Consider the following 24707-nt stretch of genomic DNA (forward strand, 5'->3'; position numbering starts at 1 on the left):
AGAGGAAGTGCTATGAACTTGTGCGTAGGTAGCCGGCTCACTTTTGAAATCAATAACCTTTGCCCTCCATGTTCTTTCCATGTACCTCTACTGCTGTTCAGAATACTTGGAAATTGAATTGTTCTGAGTGGAAATGCTGTAAATAGATGTGAGGAAAGCAGTCTTACTTTTGAAATTTATACCATAAATTCAGTTTGTGAACTGTCTTCAGTTCACATCACAGTAGCTACTCTATGCTGAGTGTATTTCTCATTTCTTTTGCTATCTGAGTAAGAGAACTAGCCAAATTAGTTAACTATTCAAGATACCTACTCTTCTGTTGTTTCCGTGATCTTACTGCCTTTTTACTACAGATCAAATAGAATCTTTTGTTCCTCTGAAATTCTTCATTAAAGAAACATCAGCTTTCCTCTGTCAAAGGATGGAAGGAATGGTCCGGTTTTAAACACTCAGAACTTCCTATTATGCTGTCAGCTGCTATAGTCATTAGAAACCATATGCCTGTAGATCCAAGCTAATGCAGCCTCAATCATTCAAAAGAAACCTATTACCGGATGCAGTGAGAAGTGAGTGCCATCTCTCCCCAGCACCTCTCGCTAAATTACAGTTCTGCTTCATGTTGCGGCAAAAACAGTGAAAGGCTCTTTTGAATAGACATTAAGTCCTCAGTACAACGCTTTCCAAAGTAGGAACCTGAAGGGTGTTCCAAAGAGGATTCCTTACTCGACTTATTATAAATTAAAGAATTTAAAATTAAATAAAATTCTTTAATTTTTAAAAAATCAATTAAAAAAAAAATAAATGTGACCTGAGGAATCAGGTATCAAAGTAGACAATTTGTTCTTATGTGGTTTTGGATATTATAGATGGTACTTTTTTCATTTAGAAATAGGTTTTTGAAAAACATTTTTCCCCATATTTATTCTTAATAGGATATTAGTACAAATGAATTTGTAGTATTTTGAAATTCAGACCTCACAACAGTTGACAGTTAAATTCAGACAGAATATCTTCTGTAACATATGGGGGGATATTTCTTCTCATGTTCTCTCCTGGCAGAGAGATTGATCCTGGAGACACTTGGTTTGCGTATTAGGTATCTGCTGTGGGGATGTGATCCCAGTTCAGGATTTTGTTTCCATATCTCATTAGGCTTTGTAAGCAATCTGCTCCCAAGTGCATGGTCAGAAATGAAAGGCAGGCAGCCTTCACCTCCGTGCACCTCGCGGGGAAAGCCAGGCCTCACAGGTGTGCTGGGACTCACTTCTTTCTGTGTGTCTGCATTTAGCTGATTCTATTTTTAAACCATGTTGAAGCTAATTTTAAGTCTGAAAGGTCGCCTGACAGCTTTATTCTCAAGTTATTTCATTTTACCTAAATTGTCCAAATGTTCCCTCGGTGTGTTGAGTGCCTCTTCTTTCTGCTCTTACGTTAGTGCTTTCTCTGAGTTTTCAGTGACCAGCAGGGGGGTCCAACCTCGTGGCTTCTCTGGGCCACATTAGAAGAAGAAGAGTTGTCTTGGGCCACACAGTAAATACACAAACACTAACAAAAGCCGATGATCAACAGAAGTTCTGTGCTTAATTTTCATGATATCTGATACTACAGATAAGCAAAACAGTCCTCAAATAATCTGCATGTGGCCTGAGGGTGACAGGCTGGATACCCCTGGCACAGGTTTTATGAAGTTCCTTCATTTATCACTTCTGTTCTTTGTTGTCCTGTTTACACTTTTAGGTTAAACCTCCGTGAACTTGGACCCCTGGCATCTCATATGCGTTGGTTTATCTGGCTCATGGCAGCTGGAGGAACCATTTATGTATTTCTCTACCATGAAAAGTAAGAAAAAATAATTTACGTTTGATAGTTTTAAATCTAACTGCTGAAATTTTATCTCATTGTAATACAATTTATATCGGTCCGTCAAAATAGTAGAAATACATAAATAGAGTAGGTTATTTTTTGTTAAGAAATCTTCAAAACCATTTGATATTCTTGTTGGTGGACAGATTGCTGTGGAAAGACGGGAATGGCCCATCTGTGGTATGATGTAGTTGAGGGACGGTGTGGCCAGTCGTTTGGGGACCTTATATCTCCTGAGGCAAACTGGCCTTACCCTCCGTGATTCACAGTTGTGACATAAGAAAAATGGCCACCTTTTAAAGTTCCTATGAAATACAGATTGAAAATAATGGGTACTAAGTGTCCAATACAATACTTTACCTAAACAGGAACCTAGTGGAGATTGCAAATTGGATTCTTTGAGAAAAGGGATGTTTAGAAGGACGTCTGAACTCTTAATATTCTAGCCCTGAGGCAGTTTTCTTAGCCATTATTCATAGTTCATAGTCTTAAGTATTGAGCAATATAAAAAGGGAGAAGTCTTTTATAATTTGGCACCTTTGTTCCAGAGGAGATCTTTAATGTCATCTATTCTGGCTTCATGATTAAAAAGTGGGAACATGGTAGGATGGGCACCCAGTTTGTGACTCATCTAGGGGCTGGGCCCCAAGTGTCCCAGTTCCTACCCCATTGCTCTTTTCATTACCCCATGTGCCCCATTTGAGAAACACACGGTGAAATCACTGTCGTTGGATTTATTAATTTACAATTCATTAGATTCATTATCTATTGTGGTTAGCAGAATAACTCTTGGAATGGAATAAAATTTGTTTATCAGAAAGTATTAAATTGTTTTCCCCTTTCAGAACAAAATGGTAGTTTTTACTAACTAGTCTCTCTGACTTAGAATTTCACTTTGAAATTCATCTTTGTGATTGTAATTAGCAATGCTGAGTGGTGTATATAAATCCAAGGGAACTGTTTGTTTCTTGGGCTCAACCCCTAATTTATATCATTGGATAAAATAGGAAGTAAAGTCAGGCAGGTATCTTTTCTCCTATAGTAGGCCTTCTGGTGTAAACCAAACCCATAAACCCATTCTTCCCCAGGTGATCATTTTGCAGGAGGCTGTGAATATAACACACGAAGAATGAAGTGTGGGTCACTCTTGGCCATTAAGTTTAGCAGACATTAGGGAGTCCCCCCACGTCATGTCAGGTGACTGTTCTAGGCCCTGCAGATCCAAACGTGCATAAAACTTGGTCCCTGCCTTTGAGAAGCTTCTAGTCTGATTTGAGTGGGCAGAAATAAAAATAAAGTTGAATTTCAATACTGTGTGTTTCTTAGGGGCTTCAGATATTCTGTAGCCTGATGTGATGAGCCTTAGAAATTATAGTTTATGCAGATGCAAAATAAAGAGACAAAAATGCATGCCCTTTCCTTTGAGCTGCTACTCCTTTGCTGTATCCCCAGTGCATCTTCAGAATTTTATTTATAGCTCTGGATTGGAATGATAAAAAGGACTGGAAGGGGGAAAATGCAAGGTGAATTGGATTTGATAATAACTGTGAATACTTTTGGCAGAAAACATTTTCTAGGTAGAGTATGGGATCTGAGAGCTTTTCAACTCTGAAATAAATGCTAGGTCATTGTTACTCAGCTATTGTGTTTCAGTTAAAGGCCTAGTGGTCTCCTACTGGGAAATACATTTTATTTGAATAGTTAAGAGTTTATATTTCTTTTTTTTTTAAAAAAAAGAGTTTATATTTCTTTTTTAAAAGCAAAAGAAAAGCTGGTATGTAAATGGTGTTAAGGGTTATAGAGATGTATAAATTAAATTAACTACATTTCTGTTCCTATAGGTATAAAGTGGTTGAACTCTTTTTCTATCTCACAATGGGATTTTCTCCAGCCTTGGTGGTAACATCGATGGTAAGATGCAGCTTATAATTTGAGCTGTTTTCTTTTAAATCATTGGGACTCACAGGTGTGCCAGGATACGTGGCTCACAGAAGGGCCATGATACATGGCTCTTCTTTCTAAAGTTATGACACTTCTATTAACTAGAGACTTAAAAGAAAAATAAAACATATAAATAACCAAGTGTGTAGGCATCTCGTAGAGTCTGGGAAGCCATACGTGTTTCTCTCTTTACAAAGCTCTTTTGTATTCATTCGTTTCTCTTGGATGACTTTTCTGCTTTTCATACCTACCCTTTCCTCCAGGTAGGTATATGATTCTATGACAATAGGTATTTATGATTGAATTACTTAGTTTCTTAACCCTGAATCCATGGAGGAGGGTACGTTTTGAGGTTTCTTATAATGATGAAAATATAAATTGCCACCTTCTTAAACTCAACTATTAGACCTTAAAAGGTCAATTGTTTCATTCTGATGGATATTTTTCACATCCCTTCACTCTTTTCCTTTCGCTTGCTTTTAAGTCATATTATTTCTCTTTCTAGGGAAAGTACTTTTGTTTTAACTTTGCTTGAAAATATCAATTGAGGTTAAAGATGTAGCATTTATGGTAAGCAATTGCATGTATATATTTTGAATTCCCTTTCAAATTTAATTACTGTTGAGAAATCTATGGGTATCAGTCACTTTGAAACAAAAACATACTACAGCCTCATGGTCCCATCTACTTGGTGAACTGCCTTTAGTTTATGTAGTCAAGTGTCTCAGACTTCACATATTTTGAGTCTAGCCTCTGTATTCATTCGAGAGGCCTCAGTGTGTTTAATTTGAACTCTTCTTAGGCTGCAGTGATCAGAAGAACTCTATCTATGATTTTACTTCTTAGCTGGAAGGTACATTATAAAAACATAATTCTATGATACATAGCTTTTTCCCTGGTCACAAGAACACCTGTAAAAGGTTTAGGAGTTACAAAGCTGGTCCTATGCAGGGGTCCTCAAACTGCGGCCCACGGGCCACATATGGCGGTGTGATTGTATTTGTTCCCGTTTGGTTTTTTTACTTCAACATAAGATATGTGCATAGCAATTTGTTCATAGTTTTTTTTTTTTTTTAAACTGTAGTCCGGCCCTCCAATGGTCTTTGGGACAGTGAACTGGCCCCCTGTTTAAAAAGTTTGAGGACCCCTGCAAGAATGTAATAAAATATGTTTCTTTGAGATGTGGGGTTCTTGATGTCTTTAATAATAATCTAGCATCAAAAATACATACAGTCTATTGGTAAGGGCAACAGGGAATGGTGAGAAGAAGAAGGCAAATGACTGAAGTGAGAAAACCAATTTTGAAGGTCATGTAGTTGAGGGCATTTCAGGATACCCAAAGCCAGATAAGCAAGGTCTATATAGATAGGTTATTAATTACTAGAGTAGCATTTCAAGTGAATTTCCTCTGGGTATCCTAAGAGCAGGTTTATCCAGTATTTTACTAGCCTAAATCTTTAATTGGCATTTCTGTAAGTGGTATAACAGCTGGAGCCTAATGTTTATGATAACGAAGCAGGGCAGTCCCTACACTGCCCTCACAGAACTGAACATCAAGCAGGCCAATACAAGTCATATTAAACAAGAAGGTAGAATGAAATGTTATAATGTCTTGGAGTGGGAAAAGTTCTGGCGGCCATGGGGCATGTGACCGAGTGCCAGAGGAAGTGATGTTTAAGTGATTCAGAAAGACAGGGAGGAGCAGGGAGCTGTTAGGGATGAGGCACGTGTTGTACGTACAGAACACAGTGTGAAGGAAGCCAGTGAGTGGGGAAGCATGAGCTTCTTCAAAGAATTGAAGAGTGCACTGTTTGGAACATAGAGTGCGTGCACCTGCTTAGAAGGCGCGGATGCGTGATGGGAGTGAGATAAAGCTGGACAGCTAGACAGCCCAGATCAGAAAGGACCTCACAAACCACCTGAACATACAAAGCGGTGATGCAAATGCAGACACAAAGCTTTGCTTCTGGCCAGAATCAGGGTATCAGACTTATTTTTCTGCCATAAAGAACTGGAAAACTGGAAACAAAATAAAAGCAACTGATTTTGGCACAGAACCCAGACAGCACAGAAGTGATCCTTGAGGGAAGAGAAACCAAACAACAAGCTTTGAATTCATCCCAGTTGTTTCCCTGGAGACACTTTCCAAACAACAACAGAAGGAAGCGGAGCCTGGAGGGCATCAGTCTAGATGGAGGAAACAGAATTGGCATTTCAGGCCACGGAGACAGCTGCAGTTTGTGGGGCAGGTCACTGGAGAGAAGAGCTGCTCAGAGAAGAGGCTTCAGAAATCTACAAAGGCCTTTCCTTTGGCGATTGTCCAAAGATGAAGCTGAATTTGTATAGGGCAAAACTGTGCAAGCCCTGGCCAAGTATCACTGTGTGTAATCTCCTTTGTCAAAGGTTGGGAGATGAATAGAGATTACAGACAGTGCCAAGGCTGGGAAACGGAGTTCCAACCAGCCAGAGTGGAGGACAGTGCTGGACATCCCAGGCGTTCAGTTGACCCTGGCCAGGCCACAGCTTAGGAGTAGAGATACTCTTAGCATGAGAGTGAGGGCTGTGCTGCAAGTACTGTAACAAATCCAAAAACAAACCTTGGTAGGTAAGATTGATCCTCCAGTAGATAAACTGCCAACCAGAACAAAACTCGGGAGTCTTTAAAGAAGACAGCAAGGCGGCGCCTGTGGCTCAGTGAGTAGGGCGCCGGTCCCATATGCCGGAGGTGGCGGGTTCAAACCCAGCCCCAGCCAAAAACCACACAAAAAAAAAAAAAAGAAAGAAAGAAAGACAGCAAAACCTATGCTCTATCAACTTGGCACCCACCAACTAGGTAAATATTACCAAGTAGGCAAGAAGGAAGGAAATGGCACACACTAAGGAAAAACAGCCCCCTGAAAGCAGGTCAGAGGTGATAGAGGTTTTCAAATTTGCATAAAAATATTTTTAAAAATAATGAATAAACAGATGAGAAATGTCATCTTTGTAGTCCCTATAAATGAAGTCTATAAAAAAGAATCCAAAGGGAAATTCTAGATGAAAACTGTGATGTCTTTTTTGGCACATGTGTAGGTTACATGTGATGCTTTGAAACAGGCACACAGGGTGAATTAATCAAATCAGGGTGATTGGGATATCCGTCACCACAGGCCTGGGTCATTTTTTTGTGTCGGGAACATTCTAGTTTCACTGTTTTAGTTATTTTAAAGGATACCCTAACTTACTGTTGATTATAGTCACTTTATTGTACTATCAAATATTGTTCACTGTACCTATCTACATTTTTGCACCCATTAACTATCCCCACTTTGTCCTGCCTCTCCCTTCTCCCCATCTCATCCTCTGTTAACGATCGTTCTACTCTCCATCTCCATGAGATCAATTGTTTTAATATTTAGCTCCCACATGTCAGTGAAGACATGCAGAGTTTGTCTTATTTCACTTGAGGTAATGTTCTTCAGTTCTATCCATGTTGTTGCAAATGACAGGATTTCATTCTCTTTGTGGCTATATGATGCCCCATTGTGTTTATGTACCACAATTTCTTTGTTCATTCGCCTTTTGCCTAACACTTCGGTGGATTCCAAGTCTTGGCTACCCGGGACAGTGCTGCAGTAAACACGGGAGTGCAGAGAGCTTTTAGACGCACTAGATTCCCATCCTTGGCATGTTTACCCAGCAGTGGGATTGCTGCGTCTTATGGTGGTTCTAGTTTTAGATTTTTGAGGAGCTTCCATATAGTTCTCCATAGCGGTGGCACTAATTTACATCTCCACCAACAGTGTATGAGGGTTCCCCTTTGTTAGCATCCTCATACCGGCCTTCGTTATTGTCTTTTTAACAAAATCCATTTTAACTAGGGTGAGGCATGAGATGATACCTCACTGAAGTTTTGATTTGCATTTTTCTGATGACTAATGATGGTGAGCATTTTTTAAAGGTATTTATTGGTGATTTATATGTCTTCTTTTGAGAAATGTCTATTCAGAAGACTCTGCCCATTTTTTAATTGGATAATTTTATTTCTCCTATTGAGTTTTTGGAGCTCCTTATGTATCTAGTTACTAATCCCTCGTCAGATGAGTAGTTTGCAAATATTTTCTCTCATTCTGTGGGTAGTCTCTTTCCTTTGTTGATTGTTTTCCTCGCTGTTCAGAAGCTTTTTAACTTCATGTGATCCCACGTATCCAATTTTGCGTTGGTTGCTTGTGCTTCGGGGATGCTACTCAAGTAGTCCTTACCCAGACCAGTGTCCTGAAGCATTTTCCCAGTGTTTTCTTTTAGTAGTTTCACAGCTTCAAGTCTTAGACTTAAGTCTTTTTTTTTTTTTTTTATTTTTTTTGTAGAGACAGAGTCTCACTTTATGGCCCTCGGTAGAGTGCCGTGGCCTCACACAGCTCACAGCAACCTCCAGCTCCTGGGCTTAAGCGATTCTCTTGCCTCAGCCTCCCAAGTAGCTGGGACTACAGGCGCCCGCCACAACGCCCGGCTATTTTTTGGTTGCAGTTTGGCCGGGGCCGGGTTTGAACCCACCACCCTCGGTATATGGGGCCGGCGCCTTACCGACTGAGCCACAGGCGCCGCCCAGACTTAAGTCTTTAATCCATTTTTATTTGATTTTTATATAAGGCAAAAGATAAGGCTCTAGTTTCCTTCTTCTGCATATGGATATCCAGTTTCCCCAGTGGCATTGTTGAAGAGACTGTCTTTTCCCCACTGTATGTTCTTGGCACCTTTGCTGAAGATAACTTCACAATAGATTTATGAATTTATTTCTGGCTTCCGTATTCTGTTCCATTGGTCTATGTGTCTGTTTTAATACCAGTACCATACTATCTTTGGCTACAGCTCTGTAGTATTATTTGAAGTAAGGTAGTGAGACTCCTTCAGTTTTATTCTTTTTGCTCAGGATAGTTTAACTTTTCTAGGTCTTTTTTGGTTCCATACAAATTTTAGGACTATTTTCTCTATTTCCGTGAAGATTACCTTTGGCATTTTGATGGGGGTTGCACTGAACTTATAGATTGTTATGGATGTATGGATAGGGAAAACTCTGATGTCTAGAGAAAAGAATTTGTTGGAGGGATTTAATAACAAATTGGATACTGCAGATGTAAAGGTTGGTGAACTTGATGAAAATATTTCAAACTGTGGGCGGCGCCCGTGGCTCAGTGAGTAGGGCGCCGGCCCCACATACCGAGGGTGGTGGGTTCAAACCCAGCCCCGGCCAAACTGCAACAAAAAAATAGCTGGATGTTGTGGCAGGCGCCTGTAGTCCCAGCTACTCAGGAGGCTGAGGCAAGAGAATCATGTAAGCCCAAGAGCTGGAGGTTGCTGTGAGCCGTGTGACGCCACGGCACTCTACTGAGGGCGGTACAGTGAGACTCTGTCTCTACAAAAAAAAAAAAAGAAAAAGAAAATATTTCAAATTGTATATAAAACCAGCACATTGTACCCCATTATTGCATTAAGGTACACAGCTATGATTTAATAAAAAATAATAATGAAAAGAAAAAAAAAAAGAAAAGGTCGGTGAACTTGAGGCCAGGTCAGTAGAAACTACACAAATGGAAGCATAAAGGGAAAAAAGAGTTACTAAACTATGAGAGGTTAGTGCAGTATTTTTTTCCTTCTTTTATTTAATGTTTAGTCATGCCAGGTGTAGGTTTGTTTTTTTTAAAAGAAATAATAGTTAAATTGTTTCTAAATTTGATCAAAAGTATCCACCTACAGATCCACAAAGTAAAATGAAGTCTGAACAGGGTAAAAAAAAAAGAAAACTGAAAAACAAAAGTTAAAAAAAAAAAAAAGTCATCTTAAAATCAGCCAGAGAGAGAAAGAACAGAGGAAAGAATGACCACTGACATCTGGTCAGAGGTGGAAGCAGGAATACAGTGTAAACGCATCTCTCAACATGACGAAAGGTAAAGGAAAGACCTACCCACTTCTAGCTGAGGCTAGCTCAGCCTAGTAACACTAATGTCAAACATAAATTGAGTGCTGGAAATGATGAATTTGTGAATGAACACTAAAGACTTTCATTTCTTAATTTCTTCAAAAGATAATGTAGGGGGTTATAACACATAGAAGTAAAGTATATGGTAACAAAAGATGGGCGTGGAGGAGTGAAAGTATCCTGTTGTAAGGGTCTTAACCTTGTATAGACAGATGTGATAATAAAGATACACTGTGATAGGATGCCCTTTATAACCCGTAGAATAACCACTTGCAACAACAACAAAATAAAAACAAAATCCCAGAGTAAACGTGGTTGCTAAACACCCAAGAGAAAAGATAACATGGAAGACCACAGCTACTCAGTTTGGTATAAAAGAAGGCAGGAAAAGAGGAAAAAGGCAACCAAGAATAAAGACAGGCAGAAATTTTCAGACTGGACTAAACAAGTTTTCTCATCTATAAAATGAGGATAATAATACCTTATTTTTGTTGTGAAAACTAAATGAGGCTTGGCACCCATAATACAGTGGTTATGGCGCCAGCCACATACACCCAGGTGGCGGGTTCGAACCTAGTCGGGGCCAGCTAAACAACGACAACTGCAACAAAAAAATAGCTGGGTGTTGTGGCGGGCACCTGTAGTCCCAGCTACTTGGGAGGCTGAGGCAAGAGAATCGCTTAACCCCAAGAGTTGGCGGTTGCTGTGCGCTGTGACACCACGCACTCTACTGAGGGTAATATAGTGAGACTCTGTTTCAGAAAGAAAAAAAAAAAAAGAGTAAATGAGTAAATACATGGAAGTGTTTCAAACAGTACCTGACAGTGCCTGGCATACAGGAACAGTAACGATAGTAATTATAAAAAACGACGTTTGTTTATTTGTTTTAGAGTTAACTATATCTTTTTTTTTTTTTTTTTTGGTTTTTGGCTGGGGCTGGGTTTGAACCCGCCACCTCCGGCATATGGGACTGGCGCCCTACTCCTTGAGCCACAGGCACCGCCCATGTTTTAGAGTTAACTATATTGTACTTCCTTGGAAGCTGATAAGGGAAATGTGTCTTGAGGAACTGCCTGTATACAGAATGCATGTCAAAAGCAACCGTGTAGTTTGGTCTCTTGCTTGTTTTGGTAGAAAGGAAAAAAGAATGGTGTCTTTTGCGATGATAAGCAGCTATGTGAGTTTGTTAAGGCCACTTCACTTCTCTGCCTTAGTGTCCTGCCCTTAAAAATAAGGAGATTAGATTAGATGGTTTGGGAGTCCTGATCTTTGAGAATCCCATAGCCTTAACCCTCTCTTGGAAAGGTGCTCATAATTCATATAGGGACTTTGGTGTAGTGGGTATTAATTCCTCTGTAACCTTGAGGAAGTTATAAATGTGTTAGGTATTTTGTTTTTGTTTTTACTTTTAAATAAAAATAAATCTGGCTGCAGACTCTTCTTAAGGAGAAATTTGCTGTCAGTACATTGGGTTGGCTCCTTCCCAATGTCTATAAAAGCCATGGGGGCTTACAAGAACTTTGAAAATAAGATTGATGCTCATTCCTGGCCCTTAGCTCATGAATGTCTGTTGTCACCCCTCCTTTAGTCGAGGCCAGTGGTTCTCAACCTTCCTAATGCTGTGAGCCTTTAATACAGTTCCTGTGGGTCGCGACCCACAAGTTGAGAACTGCTGGTCTGAGCCCATGGAGCCCATTCAAAGTAGGTGACTGAATTACAGCTGCTCTTTGCGTTTGCTGGGCTTGGCCACGGAGACTTGCTCTGAGCTCACAAGGCTGCTGCCATCAGTGCCCAGAACTCTAGGACACCGCACACCTATCCCCGCCAGGGCTCTCCATGAGCTTACTTAGTTTCCTCTCTCCCTGCAGAGCCCTTCTCCTTTTTATTCCCAGTCCCTAGGAATCCAGGGAACTGACTGCATCAGTATCAGCACTGCCTCTGTTCTCTCCCCTGACTCCCACAAACCAATTTAATCTTACAGATGGGTCTAGGTCTTCAAAAACCAAAAACAGCCTAAAAAATTCTCCCTTTTGTCCTAAAACACACAAGGCCATTAACTTCCCGCTAAGAAATGCCCAGGCTTATAGGCAAAAAGGCCTTGAGACATCAAGGTTAGGAAATAACTTGTACCTCTGTACTGTGTGACCTGTGATCTCAGAGGTCACTTCTAGCTGTGATTTCCCTGTGTCAGCCTTAAGGAAGCTATAAGTTCACACAAACAGAGAAATTTAAAAAAAAAAAAAAAAAAAGCTATCAATGTAGAAGAGTGTTTGAGAAGGGCAAAAGGAAGGGAAAACCATGGCTGAGATGTAATTTTTAAATGGAGTAGCTTGGGTCTGCCTTAATAGGGAAGAAAGCTTTTAAAGACAAAGCTGAGAACTGAGGATTGTACTTTATTAAAATGAACTTCCGTGGTTTTGCTATGATTACAGTCTGCTTGAAGGTACAATAAATGAGCAGAATGTGTCTTTTTCTGTGGAACCTAGAATGTGGCTAGTCGGTCAAATCAAAAATGTCGATCCAAAGGGTAATTCAGGTCAACGTGTGAGAGGCTTTTTTTTTTTTATTTATTTGGTTCATGTTTACAGATCAGGATTCTGTTCACACAGCTTCTTCATTGTCTAGAAAATCAAGAGCCTTAGGGGGAATTAGATTATCTCTGTGGCTTGTCACATCGGAGTAACATCAAACCCTTTCTACTTTTTTCTCTGTTGATAGAATAACACCGACGGACTTCATGAACTTGCCTGTGGAGGCTTAATTTATTGCCTGGGAGTTGTGTTCTTCAAGAGCGATGGCATCATTCCGTTTGCTCATGCCATCTGGCACCTGTTTGTGGCCACGGCAGCTGCGGTGCATTACTATGCCATTTGGAAATACCTTTACCGAAGTCCTACGGACTTTATGCGACACTTATGACCAGTCTTGTACTAGGTCTCCAAACCAGTATTATTTCAGTTATAGCACTTGGGAGTGGGGTAGGAGCTGAAAGTTGCACAGGGAAAGAAGAAAAAAAGAAGAAGGCAACTGCACTGACTTCCTTTATATCTTTTGAAAATAATTACTGTGAAGGTATAAAAGCTGTGTTCTGGAATCTTCCCCCTCACAGCAAATAAATAAGGTACTGAATTAATTTTCATTCCATTCCACTATCATGAAGGACTCTGGATAGGCTTGGCCAGCTGATGTTTACAAACCAGAATTTTGTATTTTAATTTTACAGATTTTACTACATGGTTTTTCTAAATTACTGGGTCCAGTTGTAAGTCAGTGCAATAACAAAGCTTCCTTTTTAAGAAAAAAAAAAAAATTATTTCTATCACTTTCCCGTTCGCTGTGTGAAGAATCATGGACAGAACTTACACTACTTATCACCATGTTTCATCTTGGCATAACATGGTTATTTTTTAAATAGTTTTTTGTAAATTTTTAAAAAATATTTCATTGAAACACACCTCTGCAGTTCCTCATTCATGTGAATTTTTGCAGCAAGCGGTCAACATTCCACAAACGAACAAACATACCTCTTCTGATAGTTTTATTAAGCGAGGAGAAATTGCCAATTTTTAAAAACTACAGTTTTCCAAACTTTTCTGCCAACCTCTAACTCAGAATTCAGTGCTGCTTTGGGGTATATACTTGACCTAGCTTGGTTTACCCGTGATGGAAAAGTATTTTGATATCATTAACTTTTTTCAAAAAAAATTGAACTTTTTCTCTATGCCTTTGCCCTGTTCTCTCTTCAGGGCTGCTTTCAGCAGCGGAGGGGCCCTCTGTCGTCTGTGGTGGGGTTGTCGGGCCGGCCCTCTGCTGAGACTCCTGAGGAGCAGTGTGAATTGTAGTGAATAGCTGTGTTGCCTGTTTGGTGCCCAGCGGTGAAGTCATTGTCACTTAGCTTAATATTATCAGTTTGCTATTTATTTTACATTGTGGAATTAGATGCATAAATTCACATTTCTCCCTTTCCTCTGTATTTCCCAATATACTATTTTTTTATAGAAAAATATTTAAAGTATTGTTTGACAGGTAGAAACTCATGTGTCTATAATCCATGGGTTGTATCCTGGCTCAGTGGAGTGGTATTTATGGATTATTTTTATTTTCTCTCATGTCTTATATTAAGATTAATGTATTAGTTACTTTGTTGATTAATCTCTCTTGTTGGTGTTTTAATAAATGAAATAGCCTTGCCTTTAGATCAGGTGCCGATACTGTCTGTTTTCAATTGTCAATTTGACAATAAGCTTATCCATTGACATTTTGTACTGATATGGCTTTAAAAGAAGGTTTATTTTGTATGCACATGTTTAGAACTCTCTGATTGTGGTGAGTTATGTGGGAATGAGGAACAGAAGAACTGGTATTTGCTGGAGAACTCTTAATACAGACAAGGTGCCCAGCGATAACGCCAACTAGCCCACCCCTATCTGCATGATTCTGAACATCTGGATGCTGATTGTTTTACTGTATATATTTTACTTTTAATATATTAACTTGTCGTGGATTCATTTAAAGTCTGCTCAAATGTAGCACTGTCAAAACCACTAAAATATGTGTAAAAATTGTGCTGTAAACTATAATAAAATTGTTACTTGGATTTGTTCCACTGTCTCTATATTAGATGACTGTGAAAATAATAATGCATGTTTGAGAGCTTGAGCTCATCTAGCATTTGTAATTTGTATACTAGTTATCTTTTTAAAAGTCAAAATGGAAAGAAAGATAAGCCCCGTCACTTAGAACTTCCAGGGTGCTTTTTTTTTTTTTTTTTTTGTGAGATAGAGCCTCAAGCTAGCACCCTGGGTAGAGTGCTGTGACGTCACAGCTCACAGCAACCTCAAACTCCTGGACTTAAGTGATTCTCTTGCCTCAGCCTCCTGAGTAGCTGGGACTACAGGCGCTTGGCTCTTTTTTAGTTGTAGTTGTCACTGTTTGGCAGGCCAGGGCCGGATTCGAACCTGCTAGCTCTGGTGTATGTGGCTGGCGCCTTAACCGCTTGAGCTACAAGTGCCACTCTCTGGTGTATTTTTTAATAATTGAAATGCCAGAGCCAGCTGAAACATTAGTTACATAATTTGCAGTTTAAAAGATAGTAGCCAGGGCCTAAAGATTCTAAGTTTTGTGACGGTGTGTCTCTACAAGAGAAGCCTTTTGGTTTAGTATTTATAACATACCACAGGACTGAGGTCATAGGCTTATTACCAACCAGCCATATACCAGATGGTAAACCTCACGATTCTGAGTGTCAGATGTGATTCTCCTTCTTTTCTAGTGTAGGAAATTAGGGTCAGAGAGGTTTAACTGCTTCATCCCAAATCAGGGAGCTGGGCCAGGAACCCATCTCTGTCCAATTCCAAAGCCTCCCATTTGCCACGTATCACTGCCTGTCCAAAGTCAGCAAAAACAAATCAAAAATCTTGAACCGAACCCCCAGCAGTCGTGGATATGGAAAAGAAAACACTGTTCACACAGTTTAGAATCTCCATAAACCTTCAGACAGCTCTCTGTCAAATCTAATTTTGTGGACTGTTTCGATACGTTATTATTTCCAAGAATTCTGTTGTCTGGTTCACCAGATGACTTATCCATTTCTGGGGTGTCACACCCTACTATGCTGTCCCCCTCCTTATTATTATCTCCAGTGTAAAACTGTTTTCTGAGGACCAGACCTCTTTTCACCTGCCTGCATCCCCCCAGCATCATGACTCAGCTTGTCATTACCTTTCCTCATCCTCTACCAGACCAGACCCATGTGTCTGAAATTGCCTATCTTAGTTAAAAGCTATGGCCACAACCATCCGGCCATCCAGCTGTCCTCAATGTATCACCCCGGACCCCCCACTAATTCAACAAGTCAACCAGAGCCATCGCCTCTGCCTCAGTCCAACTCCCTGTTCTGGTTCCTCACCTCTTCCCACTGCAAGGCCTTAAAAAGACCTGGACTGCCGCAGCCACCCCCTCATTTGTATCCCTGCCACCACGGACACCCCTCACATGAGCTCATCCTCCACACTGCTACCAGCAGTATCTTCCTAAAATAAAAGCTGAGCATGTGTCTCTCCTGCTTCAAAGCTGCCACTGACTATTACCCGACGAGACTCATGCCAAACGCCTTAGCATGGACTCTTCCCATGCGGACGCCTCCTGACCTGCCCTCTTCCCAGCCGAACCCCACTGGAAATCAGCCCCACTGGGGATTTTCACAGCCTTCCCATACAACACATATGCCCCCCTCCTGGTGTTTTGTAACTTTGTGTGTGTTTTCACTGGCTGTTCTCTTGCCCGGGAGGCCCTTACGCCAACCCCTCTCCTGCCTGGCACGTGGTTGCTCACTCCAGACCTCCAGCGGTGCCACCCCTCCCTTGTGGCATTGCCGCGGGCCTGATTCACGGTACCTTTTCCTGATACTCCTTTGTGATTTCTGTCCTGTTGCCCTGTGGTCGTGTTGACTGTCATCCTCACCGTGGTCCTGGGACTAAATTCTTTGAAGGCAGAGTCTGGGAGAGTCACACCCTCTTCTGTTTCCAGCTCCTAGGATAGCCCTGGGCTCAGAGTAAGAGTTAAGAAGGTTTGTTCAATGAAGTGAGAGGGTGGAGCATGTTTAGAGGCTGGTTTTATGAGGAGAAATACTGAGAATAAAGCATTTTTCTTAAGGACAGACTCAGGCTTGTAGCAAGTTCATCCTGCCCATCACAGATACTGAGCCCACTCTTACCGACTGGACAGACCCTGACTTTCAGCTTCTTTGACCTTGTTGATTTCCCTGACCCAGGGTCAGCTAGAACATGCACAGCCACCACAGGAAAGTTGGTGAGAAACTGGAGTGTAACTATTTGACAGTATGTCCTGAATAAGGAAAAGCCAAGCTTGTTACATGGACGCTTCCATAGAACCAACAATTGACAATTTACAAAGTTATTTGGGAAAACAAATAATTATTTGGCCTACTCTATTTCCCTCTGATCCTCTTTTCTGAACACAATAATAAAATGTGTTGTTATTTTATTATAACAGAAACAACACTTCTACAGCCCTGAGCCTTAGTGCAAATTATGCTCAGAAAACAATGTTATGAAATTTTTAAATTTAATAATAAATTTTTAATATTTATAATTTTTAATATACTTTAAAAGTCACATAACTATGTAAAACACTTTGAAAAACAGAGAAAGCTAAAAATTACCAAGCATTCACTCATCATGATACAGTTTAATATACTTGCTGTCCATCTTTCTCCCCTGTATTTATTATAAGGTTTTGTTTTTGTCTTCTGCAGCTGTAAATATGTCATATACCTTACTATATCATAAGCATTTGAAAGTATTACACAGTTTTACAACCAGAATTTTCATTGGCTTCATTATAGTTTAGAACTGGATATTCAGCATATTTGCTCAATCACTTGTCTCATTTGGGGGTTTTAGATTGTTTTAGCTTTTTAAAAATTTTTTTTCTTTTTTTTGAGACCAAGTTTCAGTCCATCATGCTGGGTAGAGTGCTGTGGCATCATCACAGCTCACAGCAACCTCTAACTCTTAGGCTTAAGTGATCCTCCTGCCTCAGCCTCCAGAGTAGCTGGGACTATAGATGTCTACCACCAGGCTCAGCTGTTTTTTTCTGTTTTTAGTAGATATGGGTCTCCTTGCTCAGGCTGGTCTGGAACTCCTGAGCTCAGGCAATCCATTCACCTTGGCCTCCCAGAGTGCTAGGATTACAGGCATGAACCACTGTGCCTAGCCTACATTATTATTATAAACAATGCTGCACTGAGCGTAAGGCTTTGTCCATGTTTACGACTAGGTTGCAAAGGTAATGATAAGAACAATTGAGTGGGCTTGGCGCCATAGCACAGTGCACAGTGGTTATGGCACCAGCCACATACACTGAGGGTGGTGGGTTCGAACAGCTAAACAACAATGACAACTGCAACCAAAAATACTTGGGCATTGTGGTGGGTGCCTGTAGTCCCAGCTACTTAGGAGACTGAAGCAAGAGAATGGTTGAAGCCCAAGAGTTGGAGGTTGCTGTGAGCTGTGACGCTACAGCACTCTACCACGGGTAAAATAGCAAGACTCTGTCTCAAAAAAAAAAAAGAGGAACAATCGAGTGTTTCTTATGAATCAGGTACTGTGTTTATTTACATGGATTATCTCATTTCGTTTTTATAAAAAACCTTATAGGTGGCTCGGCACCTGTGGCTCAAGCGGCTAAGGCACCAGCCACATATACCTGAGCTGGTGGGTTCGAATCCAGCCCGGGCCTGCCAAACAATGACGGCTGCAACCAAAACATAGTCGGGTTTTGTAGCAGGTGCCTGTAGTCCCAGCTACTTGGGAGGTGGAGGCAGGAGAGTCGCTTGAGCCCAGGAGTTAGAGGTTGCTGTGAGCTGTGATGCCACAGCACTCTACCCAGGGTGACATCTTGAGGCTCTGTCTCACTAAACAAAACAAAAAAATCCTTATAGGTAGATGATTTTTTTACCCCCACTTTAGAGATAAAGAAACAACCACAGAGGAATGAGTTTCCTTGCCCAAGGTCAGTGGCACAGCCCCCATGAACCCAGGCAGCCCCAGAGTCAATTTTCACTCTCTGGAGTGCCGTTCCTGGGTCAAAGGTGTATTAACAGGTTTACCCCAAAGACCTTTTAAAAAGAAAGCCTGTGCCAAATCTCCACATTTTCACTTGGTGTCTTCAGTTCTGTCTACTCCTCTTGTGTGCCAATTAGACGGAGGACAGAACAGGAAAATCTCCAAATGCAACTGACCTCGAAGAAGCTGGTTCACCTCCCTCCTCGTCAGGCAAAATAAAGTTTCCCAAGAGGAACTGAGGAATGTTTTCAGTTTAACAAGGTTAGAAATACTGCATTCATGTCTTTCTGCTGCTTTTGCTATTTTAAATAGACAGTGCCAATATGTTCTTACATTCTGTGCCATACCCACCTACATCCCTGCAATGTATCAGTGGTGTCATTTTTCCAAGAACTGGTGCCACTGTGCACTCTAGCTGATTTGCAAGGGAAGTCAAGCTATTCTCATCAGGGTCCTGCTCAACATAACAGAGCACTTTCTCATCCTCTGCACAGCTCATCTTTCAGGGCAGACTTTCACTCAGACTTTCAGGGCAGTCAGAGCCCTTAAGTCAAAATAGACTGGCAAGGCTTGGGGGTGGGGGTGGAGCTTGGGAAAATGTACTTTGGAGACTTGCCTTATCTCCTGGGAGAGGTCACAGGTCTTTTCTGTCCTGTGCTAGGCCTTCCTTAATACACCTGGTCCGCCCTGTCAGTTGCTGCAAAGGCCAGGAAAACTTTTTGATCAGAAGGAGTCGTTTCTCTTAAAGACACATCAGTATTTTCTAAATCTCATCTGTGAGCTGTGTGTTGAGTTGGTGTGGAATCAGACAGCTGGTGACAAATTGGTTGGGCAAGCTAAACTTTGAGCCTCCACTGCTGTCTCAAAAGGGGTCTACCACCTCCCCGATGGTGCAGTCATGGGTATTAAATTCAAAGTGTCTAGTTTATGCATCCTGGCATGTAATTCCTGCTGGGTAAATATTCTAGTGCTTTCTTTCCATATGGCCACGCTTTTAAAAATTACAGTTATAGCCCATCTGGGGAGATTTTTCACGTAGAAACAACCTGAAAGAATAGTTCAGTACAACTCTTAAATTTGTTTTCTGCATTTTCTAGCTCTTACAAATGGTTCTGGACCAAACAATGGCCAAGGCTAAACTGCGATGTCATCCCAGGCTTTGTAATAATTTTGTGTCCTTTTTAACAAATATTCTCTAAATGGTAAACATTTCCTTAGACCAGAGCCTGAGTAGTCTGAAGAAAGCCTAGGAAGAGAGGAGGCTGGAGTAGTTCTCTTGTACCCAGATAGGAGCTGCATCCTCCACTTGGCAAAACAAATGACCTTCTGTTAACTGGACCCACACTCTGTCACACTGGACAGCAATTTTGTCACTGTCTATGGCCTGAGTGTGCCTCTTGGGAGACTCATATCCAGACGGACTCTTAGTGGCTAATTAAAGACTTTCTCCCAACTGCAGCCCTATAAGCCCTTGTTTCTTTCCCAGGGATTAGTTTAGGATCCTTTATTCACATATTCATTCAACAAATGTTTATTGGGTATCAGCTATGTGCCAGGGATCTAGGCACTGGGGATACCCTACTGGAATTTTTTTTAAAAAGACCATATTCTTGCCTGTTACTCAATCTGGATGATTCTTTGGCCTTAATCTCTTAATGTGAATTTGATGCTTTGGTGAGCTTTTGTTGATCTGTTTATTGATGCTATACAGATTGATCTGTTTGTTGGCACCATGCAGATAGATGCCTATGGCCGGCAGGTGCCTGACTTGGTGTAACCCATTTGTGCATCTGCTAGGGTGAGTTCAAATGACCTGTTTGAAAATTGGGTCTCTCTCTCTTTTTTTTTTGAAACAGAGTCTCAAGCTGTGACCCTGGGTAGAGTGTCATGGCATCACAGCTCACAGCAACTTCCAACTCTTGGGCTTAAGCAATTCTCTTGCCTCAGCCTCCCAAGTAGCTGGGACAACAGGCGCCTGCCACAATGCCCAGCTATTTTTGTTGTTGTCATTGTTGTTGTTACAGTTGTCATTGTTGTTGTTGGAACACTCCAGCCTTGGGGTATGTGGCCGGCGCCCTACCCACTGAGCATGGGCTCTGCCCATGGCTCTCATTTTTGAGCACACCAAAGCAGCTTATTATTTAAAGGAACTTGCCATAAACCCAGCCCTCCAATGAATAACCCTGTGTGTGAATGGATCAGCCTTTCCTTTAGCTGCACGTTTGTTTAAGTGGGTCAGGTTCCTCTGAAGCAGGACTCACCTACCCTCCCTGGGAAGGTGTGATGGATGAGAAGCGGCCGCCTCCACCCAGATGGTTTCCTTCCTTGTTTACAGTGTCTGGAATGCTTCCCTTCATCATTCACCCTGGTCCTGAGGTGTGTCACTCTTGTGTTAATGGTTGAGGATACAGTAATTTACAGTCTGGTGTGTCTGAGGATACAGTAATTTACAGTCTCTGGGGGAGAACAAATTAACAATTATAAAGCAACAGTCTCCACGCTTGTAATGATGCTATTATTGGAGAAGGGCGTGATTGACTCTGCCCAAGAGAGTCAGAATACTCCCTGCAGAAGCTATTGTATTTTATCTGAGACTTGAAGGGTGAGTGAGGAATTGCCAAGGAGACAAGAAGTGAGGGACAGCGGGTACAGACAAAGCTGAGGAAAGACATGGCAGGTACAGGAAATAGCAGGATTCGGGAACAGCATGGGGCATACTTGGGAGAATGCCTGGGATGTCTGGGAGAGAATAAAAACAGCTAATATTGAGTGAGTTCCAACTGAAAGCCTGGCACATTCTTCGTGTTTTATATACATATTGACTCTTTTATTATTAATATTTGGGGGAGTAAGGAACATGATCTTACATACATATGAATTCTTCTGCAGCAAACTCTTAGATGGGTTTCTTTATCTTAATATTTGGACCTTTTCTTCCTTTTATCAACCCCTCCCAACCACATGCCATCATAGAATTCTTAAGGAAGGCAATTATATTATGGTCATCTGAGCTGATTTCCTGTGTTACTGTATTTCAGTTGAAACAAAGCATGATGAAATACTTATGAATTGTTTGGACAGGCCATCCGTTATTGGAGATCCTTATCTTTTGCTACTGACATAGATGATGAAGATCCGAGGGTATTTATAGAGACCCTTTTCCAGGCATCTGATTCATTTGACAGAGTGAGCCCCTCCTATGTGCCAGATTCTGACCCTGGAGTTGAGGATAAAACAGTGAATAAAACAGACATAGGTTCCTGCCTCCTTCCTAGAATGACATTGTAGTGCGTGTTGGGGATGGGGTGGGGAACAGGCAATAAACAAATACTAGTATGTAAGGAAAATATACAGTGTTTGGCTGTGATGAGTGCTAGGGAGAAAAGTCAATTAGGAAAGGGCAGGGCGTGTCCTCAAAAATACAGCAGTTAGGGAAGGTCTCATTGAGAAGGGGGCCCTTGAGTCAAAACCTTAGAAGCACATGGCCCTGGGATGAGTATTCAGGCAGAGGGAACAGGGCAGGAAAGGCCTGGGCTGGAGGGAACCCGTGCAGGAGAAGGAGCCCGGGTCAGATCAGTCTAGGCAGTGAGGTCAGATGGGTGACCTTTGACTCAGCTCCTCTGAGTCCGCTTTCTGACTCATCCCTAATCTTGGGCTCTGTTAGTTCAGCTTTAGCAATAATCCGACTGAACCGTTTTAGTAAAAATTCCCTACCCTTGATGTCTGATCAAATTCTTCCTCCCTCACGCTCCGTATCTTATCTCCCTCGCCTGCCTTTTGCTACCATTCCCCCAGGCTTGAAGTTTCCACTGAGTGATTTTCCATCCTATGCCCCCACCACCCTGCTCCATGGCTATAAATCTTCACGTGCCCTTGTTTTCCGAGTGGAGCCCTGCCGCTCTCTCTCCTACTACAAACGGCCATGTTGTAGCCTCCCTTGAATAGTCTGCTATGACTTTGCTTTGTTTTGTTTTATTTTGGAGAAGAATCTCACTCTTGCCCTGGCTAGCATGCAGTGGCACAATCACAGCTCATTGCAGCTTCAACCCTCTGTGCTCAAGACATCCTCCCACTCACCTCGCCTGGCTATCAATTTTTACTTCAACAGGGACCCTGAATGCAGGGTGCCTGGGGCCTTGCAAGCCACCGTAAGGCCCATGGGCACATGTGTGGGGTGATTATTAGTGGTGGGTCATGCATGCTCAGGTGTTAGAAAGATCCCAGATCTGGATTTATAATACTGAGTTGAATCTTGGCTCCTAAATGGCTACATGGACGTGGTCAAATCCCCGAGCCTTGGTGTGTATAAATTTACAGGGAAGACCTCACAGAGTAGGAAAACTGTGAAAATGTTAGTTAAAAATGATCACTAATCTTTTTTTTTTTTTTTGTAGAGACAGAGTCTCACTTTATGGCCCTCCGTAGAGTGCCATGGCATCACACAGCTCACAGCAACCTCCAACTCCTGGGCTTAAGCGATTCACTTGCCTCAGCCTCCCGAGTAGCTGGGACTACAGGCGCCCGCCACAACGCCCAGCTATTTTTTGGTTGCAGTTCAGCCGGGGTCGGGTTTGAACCCGCCACCCTCGGTATATGGGGCCGGCGCCTTACCGACTGAGCCACAGGCGCCACCCATGATCACTAATCTTAAAGATACAAAACAAACCAGGACATTTCTGGGCAGCCTTGAGCTGTCTGTTTGCCTGGGGTTGGGGCTGGATAATTTGCTGCACCCCCGCCCCCAGACCCTTAGAACTTGGGAGGGCACTGGGGTCACCCCTGCTGACCTTTCTCCCCTACTCCACCTCCCCCTCTACCCCATGTCCTTTGCTCCTTTGACAGATAACATCTTTGTGCAACGTCTTATCTCTCTTCTGCCTATTGGTCTGTGTACGTGGATGTGTTCATGGTAGAAACAGCATCTTACCTCTGGCCCCAGTCTATCTTTATTCTTACTTATCAGCGCTGAGAGCCTGAGCCAGTGTGAGATAAAAGGCTCCTCTCAGATCTGTTTTAGGGATTGTGACCTGGTGACCAGTGGACAGGAAAGAAACCAGCAAGTGACTTGATTAGGCTAACCCTCGATTTCATCATTGTGAAAGGGAGGATCATATGATCATCATCAAAGTGCTGAGAGGTGGTTATTTCCATAGAGTTTCCACCAACCAACCTGACAGCCAATACGCGCTGAATTCCACACCCAGCTGTTCTTCATCAGAGGTGATCTGATGGATGCGAAGCAGGGCATAGGGGCACAGGCAGGTTGCTGTCCTCTTTATCTCCTGTCATCTGATGAAATGTGACCTGACTCCTATCCAAGGCTCTTCCCCGAGCCCATCGGCTGCCTGGGCCCTGTTCTGCTGGCGTCTCTCCCCATCCCGCCCAGTTCCTCACCATACCCATCCTGCCTCCGGAAACTGACAGCCTCCTTGATATTGCTGCCTCCTGGTTTCCCCCATGCACTGGCCTCTCTTTCTTGGTCTTCTTACCTGGTTCTTTCTGCACGGTTCCTTAGATCTTGGTGTGTCCTGGGGTCCTTCTCGGCTTTCTTACTTTTTCTCTACCCTCTCTCCCTCCGTGGTCTCACTGGTGCCCATAGTGACAGTCCCTAGCCCCAAACTCTCTCCTGACTTCCAAATCCTTAGACACATTTGTGTACTGGGAATTTCTACATAGGTGTCCCCACCATCCCCACTTCAAAGTCAGAATTTTCAAAGCCAAACAAATCATCTTTTTGGGCCAGATGTGATGGCTCACGCCTATAATCCTAGCACCTTGGGAGGCCGAGGCAGGGGAATTGTTTGAGCTCAGGAGTTCTAGACTAGCCTGAGCAAGAGCCAGACCCCATCTCTACTAAAAAGAAAAAACGAAAAACTGATCCAAGAGAATTGCTTGTGCCCAACGGTTTGAGGTTCCTATGAGCTATGACGCCACAGGACTCTACCAAAGGCAAAAAAGTGAGACTCTGTCTCAAGAAAAAAAAAAAATCATCTTTTCTTCTTATACTGATTCTTTGCTAATAGTCCCTATGTAAGGATACTTGTCTACACAATCGCCTGAGCTAGAAACCTGAGAGTTATTTTAGTCTTCTCCCTCTGTCACATCCATCCTCAACATCTCATGGTCCTCAAATCCCCTATACTCTCTGCCCAGATCTCTCTCTCCAACCCCGGCCTTCTCCACCGACCCTGCCTTAGGTGAGGTGCTGTCCGTTCCTGGTTGCTTTACTGTGATAGCTCCCAGTAGGTCTCTTCTTCAGTCTCACACACCTCTCATCTGTCCTCTGCGTTCCTACCGCACACTCTTTCTAAAATGAGAATCTGATTCCATTCTCTGATGTGGTTCTCCTTATTCTTCAG

General features: G+C 42.2%; 1 protein-coding gene across 2 annotated transcripts in view; it reads left to right on the forward strand.

The window, feature by feature from the left end:
* The window catches only part of MMD (monocyte to macrophage differentiation associated), a 74075-nt gene that overhangs the window by 15686 nt on the left and 33682 nt on the right, over positions 1-24707 (forward strand). The window contains exons 5-7 of one of the 2 annotated variants that reach the window (XM_053569255.1): positions 1738-1839; positions 3705-3774; positions 12479-14357. In XM_053569255.1, coding sequence (XP_053425230.1) covers positions 1738-1839; positions 3705-3774; positions 12479-12679 — 373 coding nt within the window. In that variant the 3' untranslated portion in view covers positions 12680-14357. Of the gene's footprint in view, positions 1-1737; positions 1840-3704; positions 3775-12478; positions 14358-24707 lie in introns of those variants that run through there. The other variant, XM_053569254.1, reaches the window with a different exon arrangement.

This window comes from Nycticebus coucang, chromosome 18, assembly GCF_027406575.1.
Source record: "Nycticebus coucang isolate mNycCou1 chromosome 18, mNycCou1.pri, whole genome shotgun sequence".
Taxonomy (NCBI): Eukaryota; Metazoa; Chordata; class Mammalia; order Primates; family Lorisidae; genus Nycticebus; species Nycticebus coucang.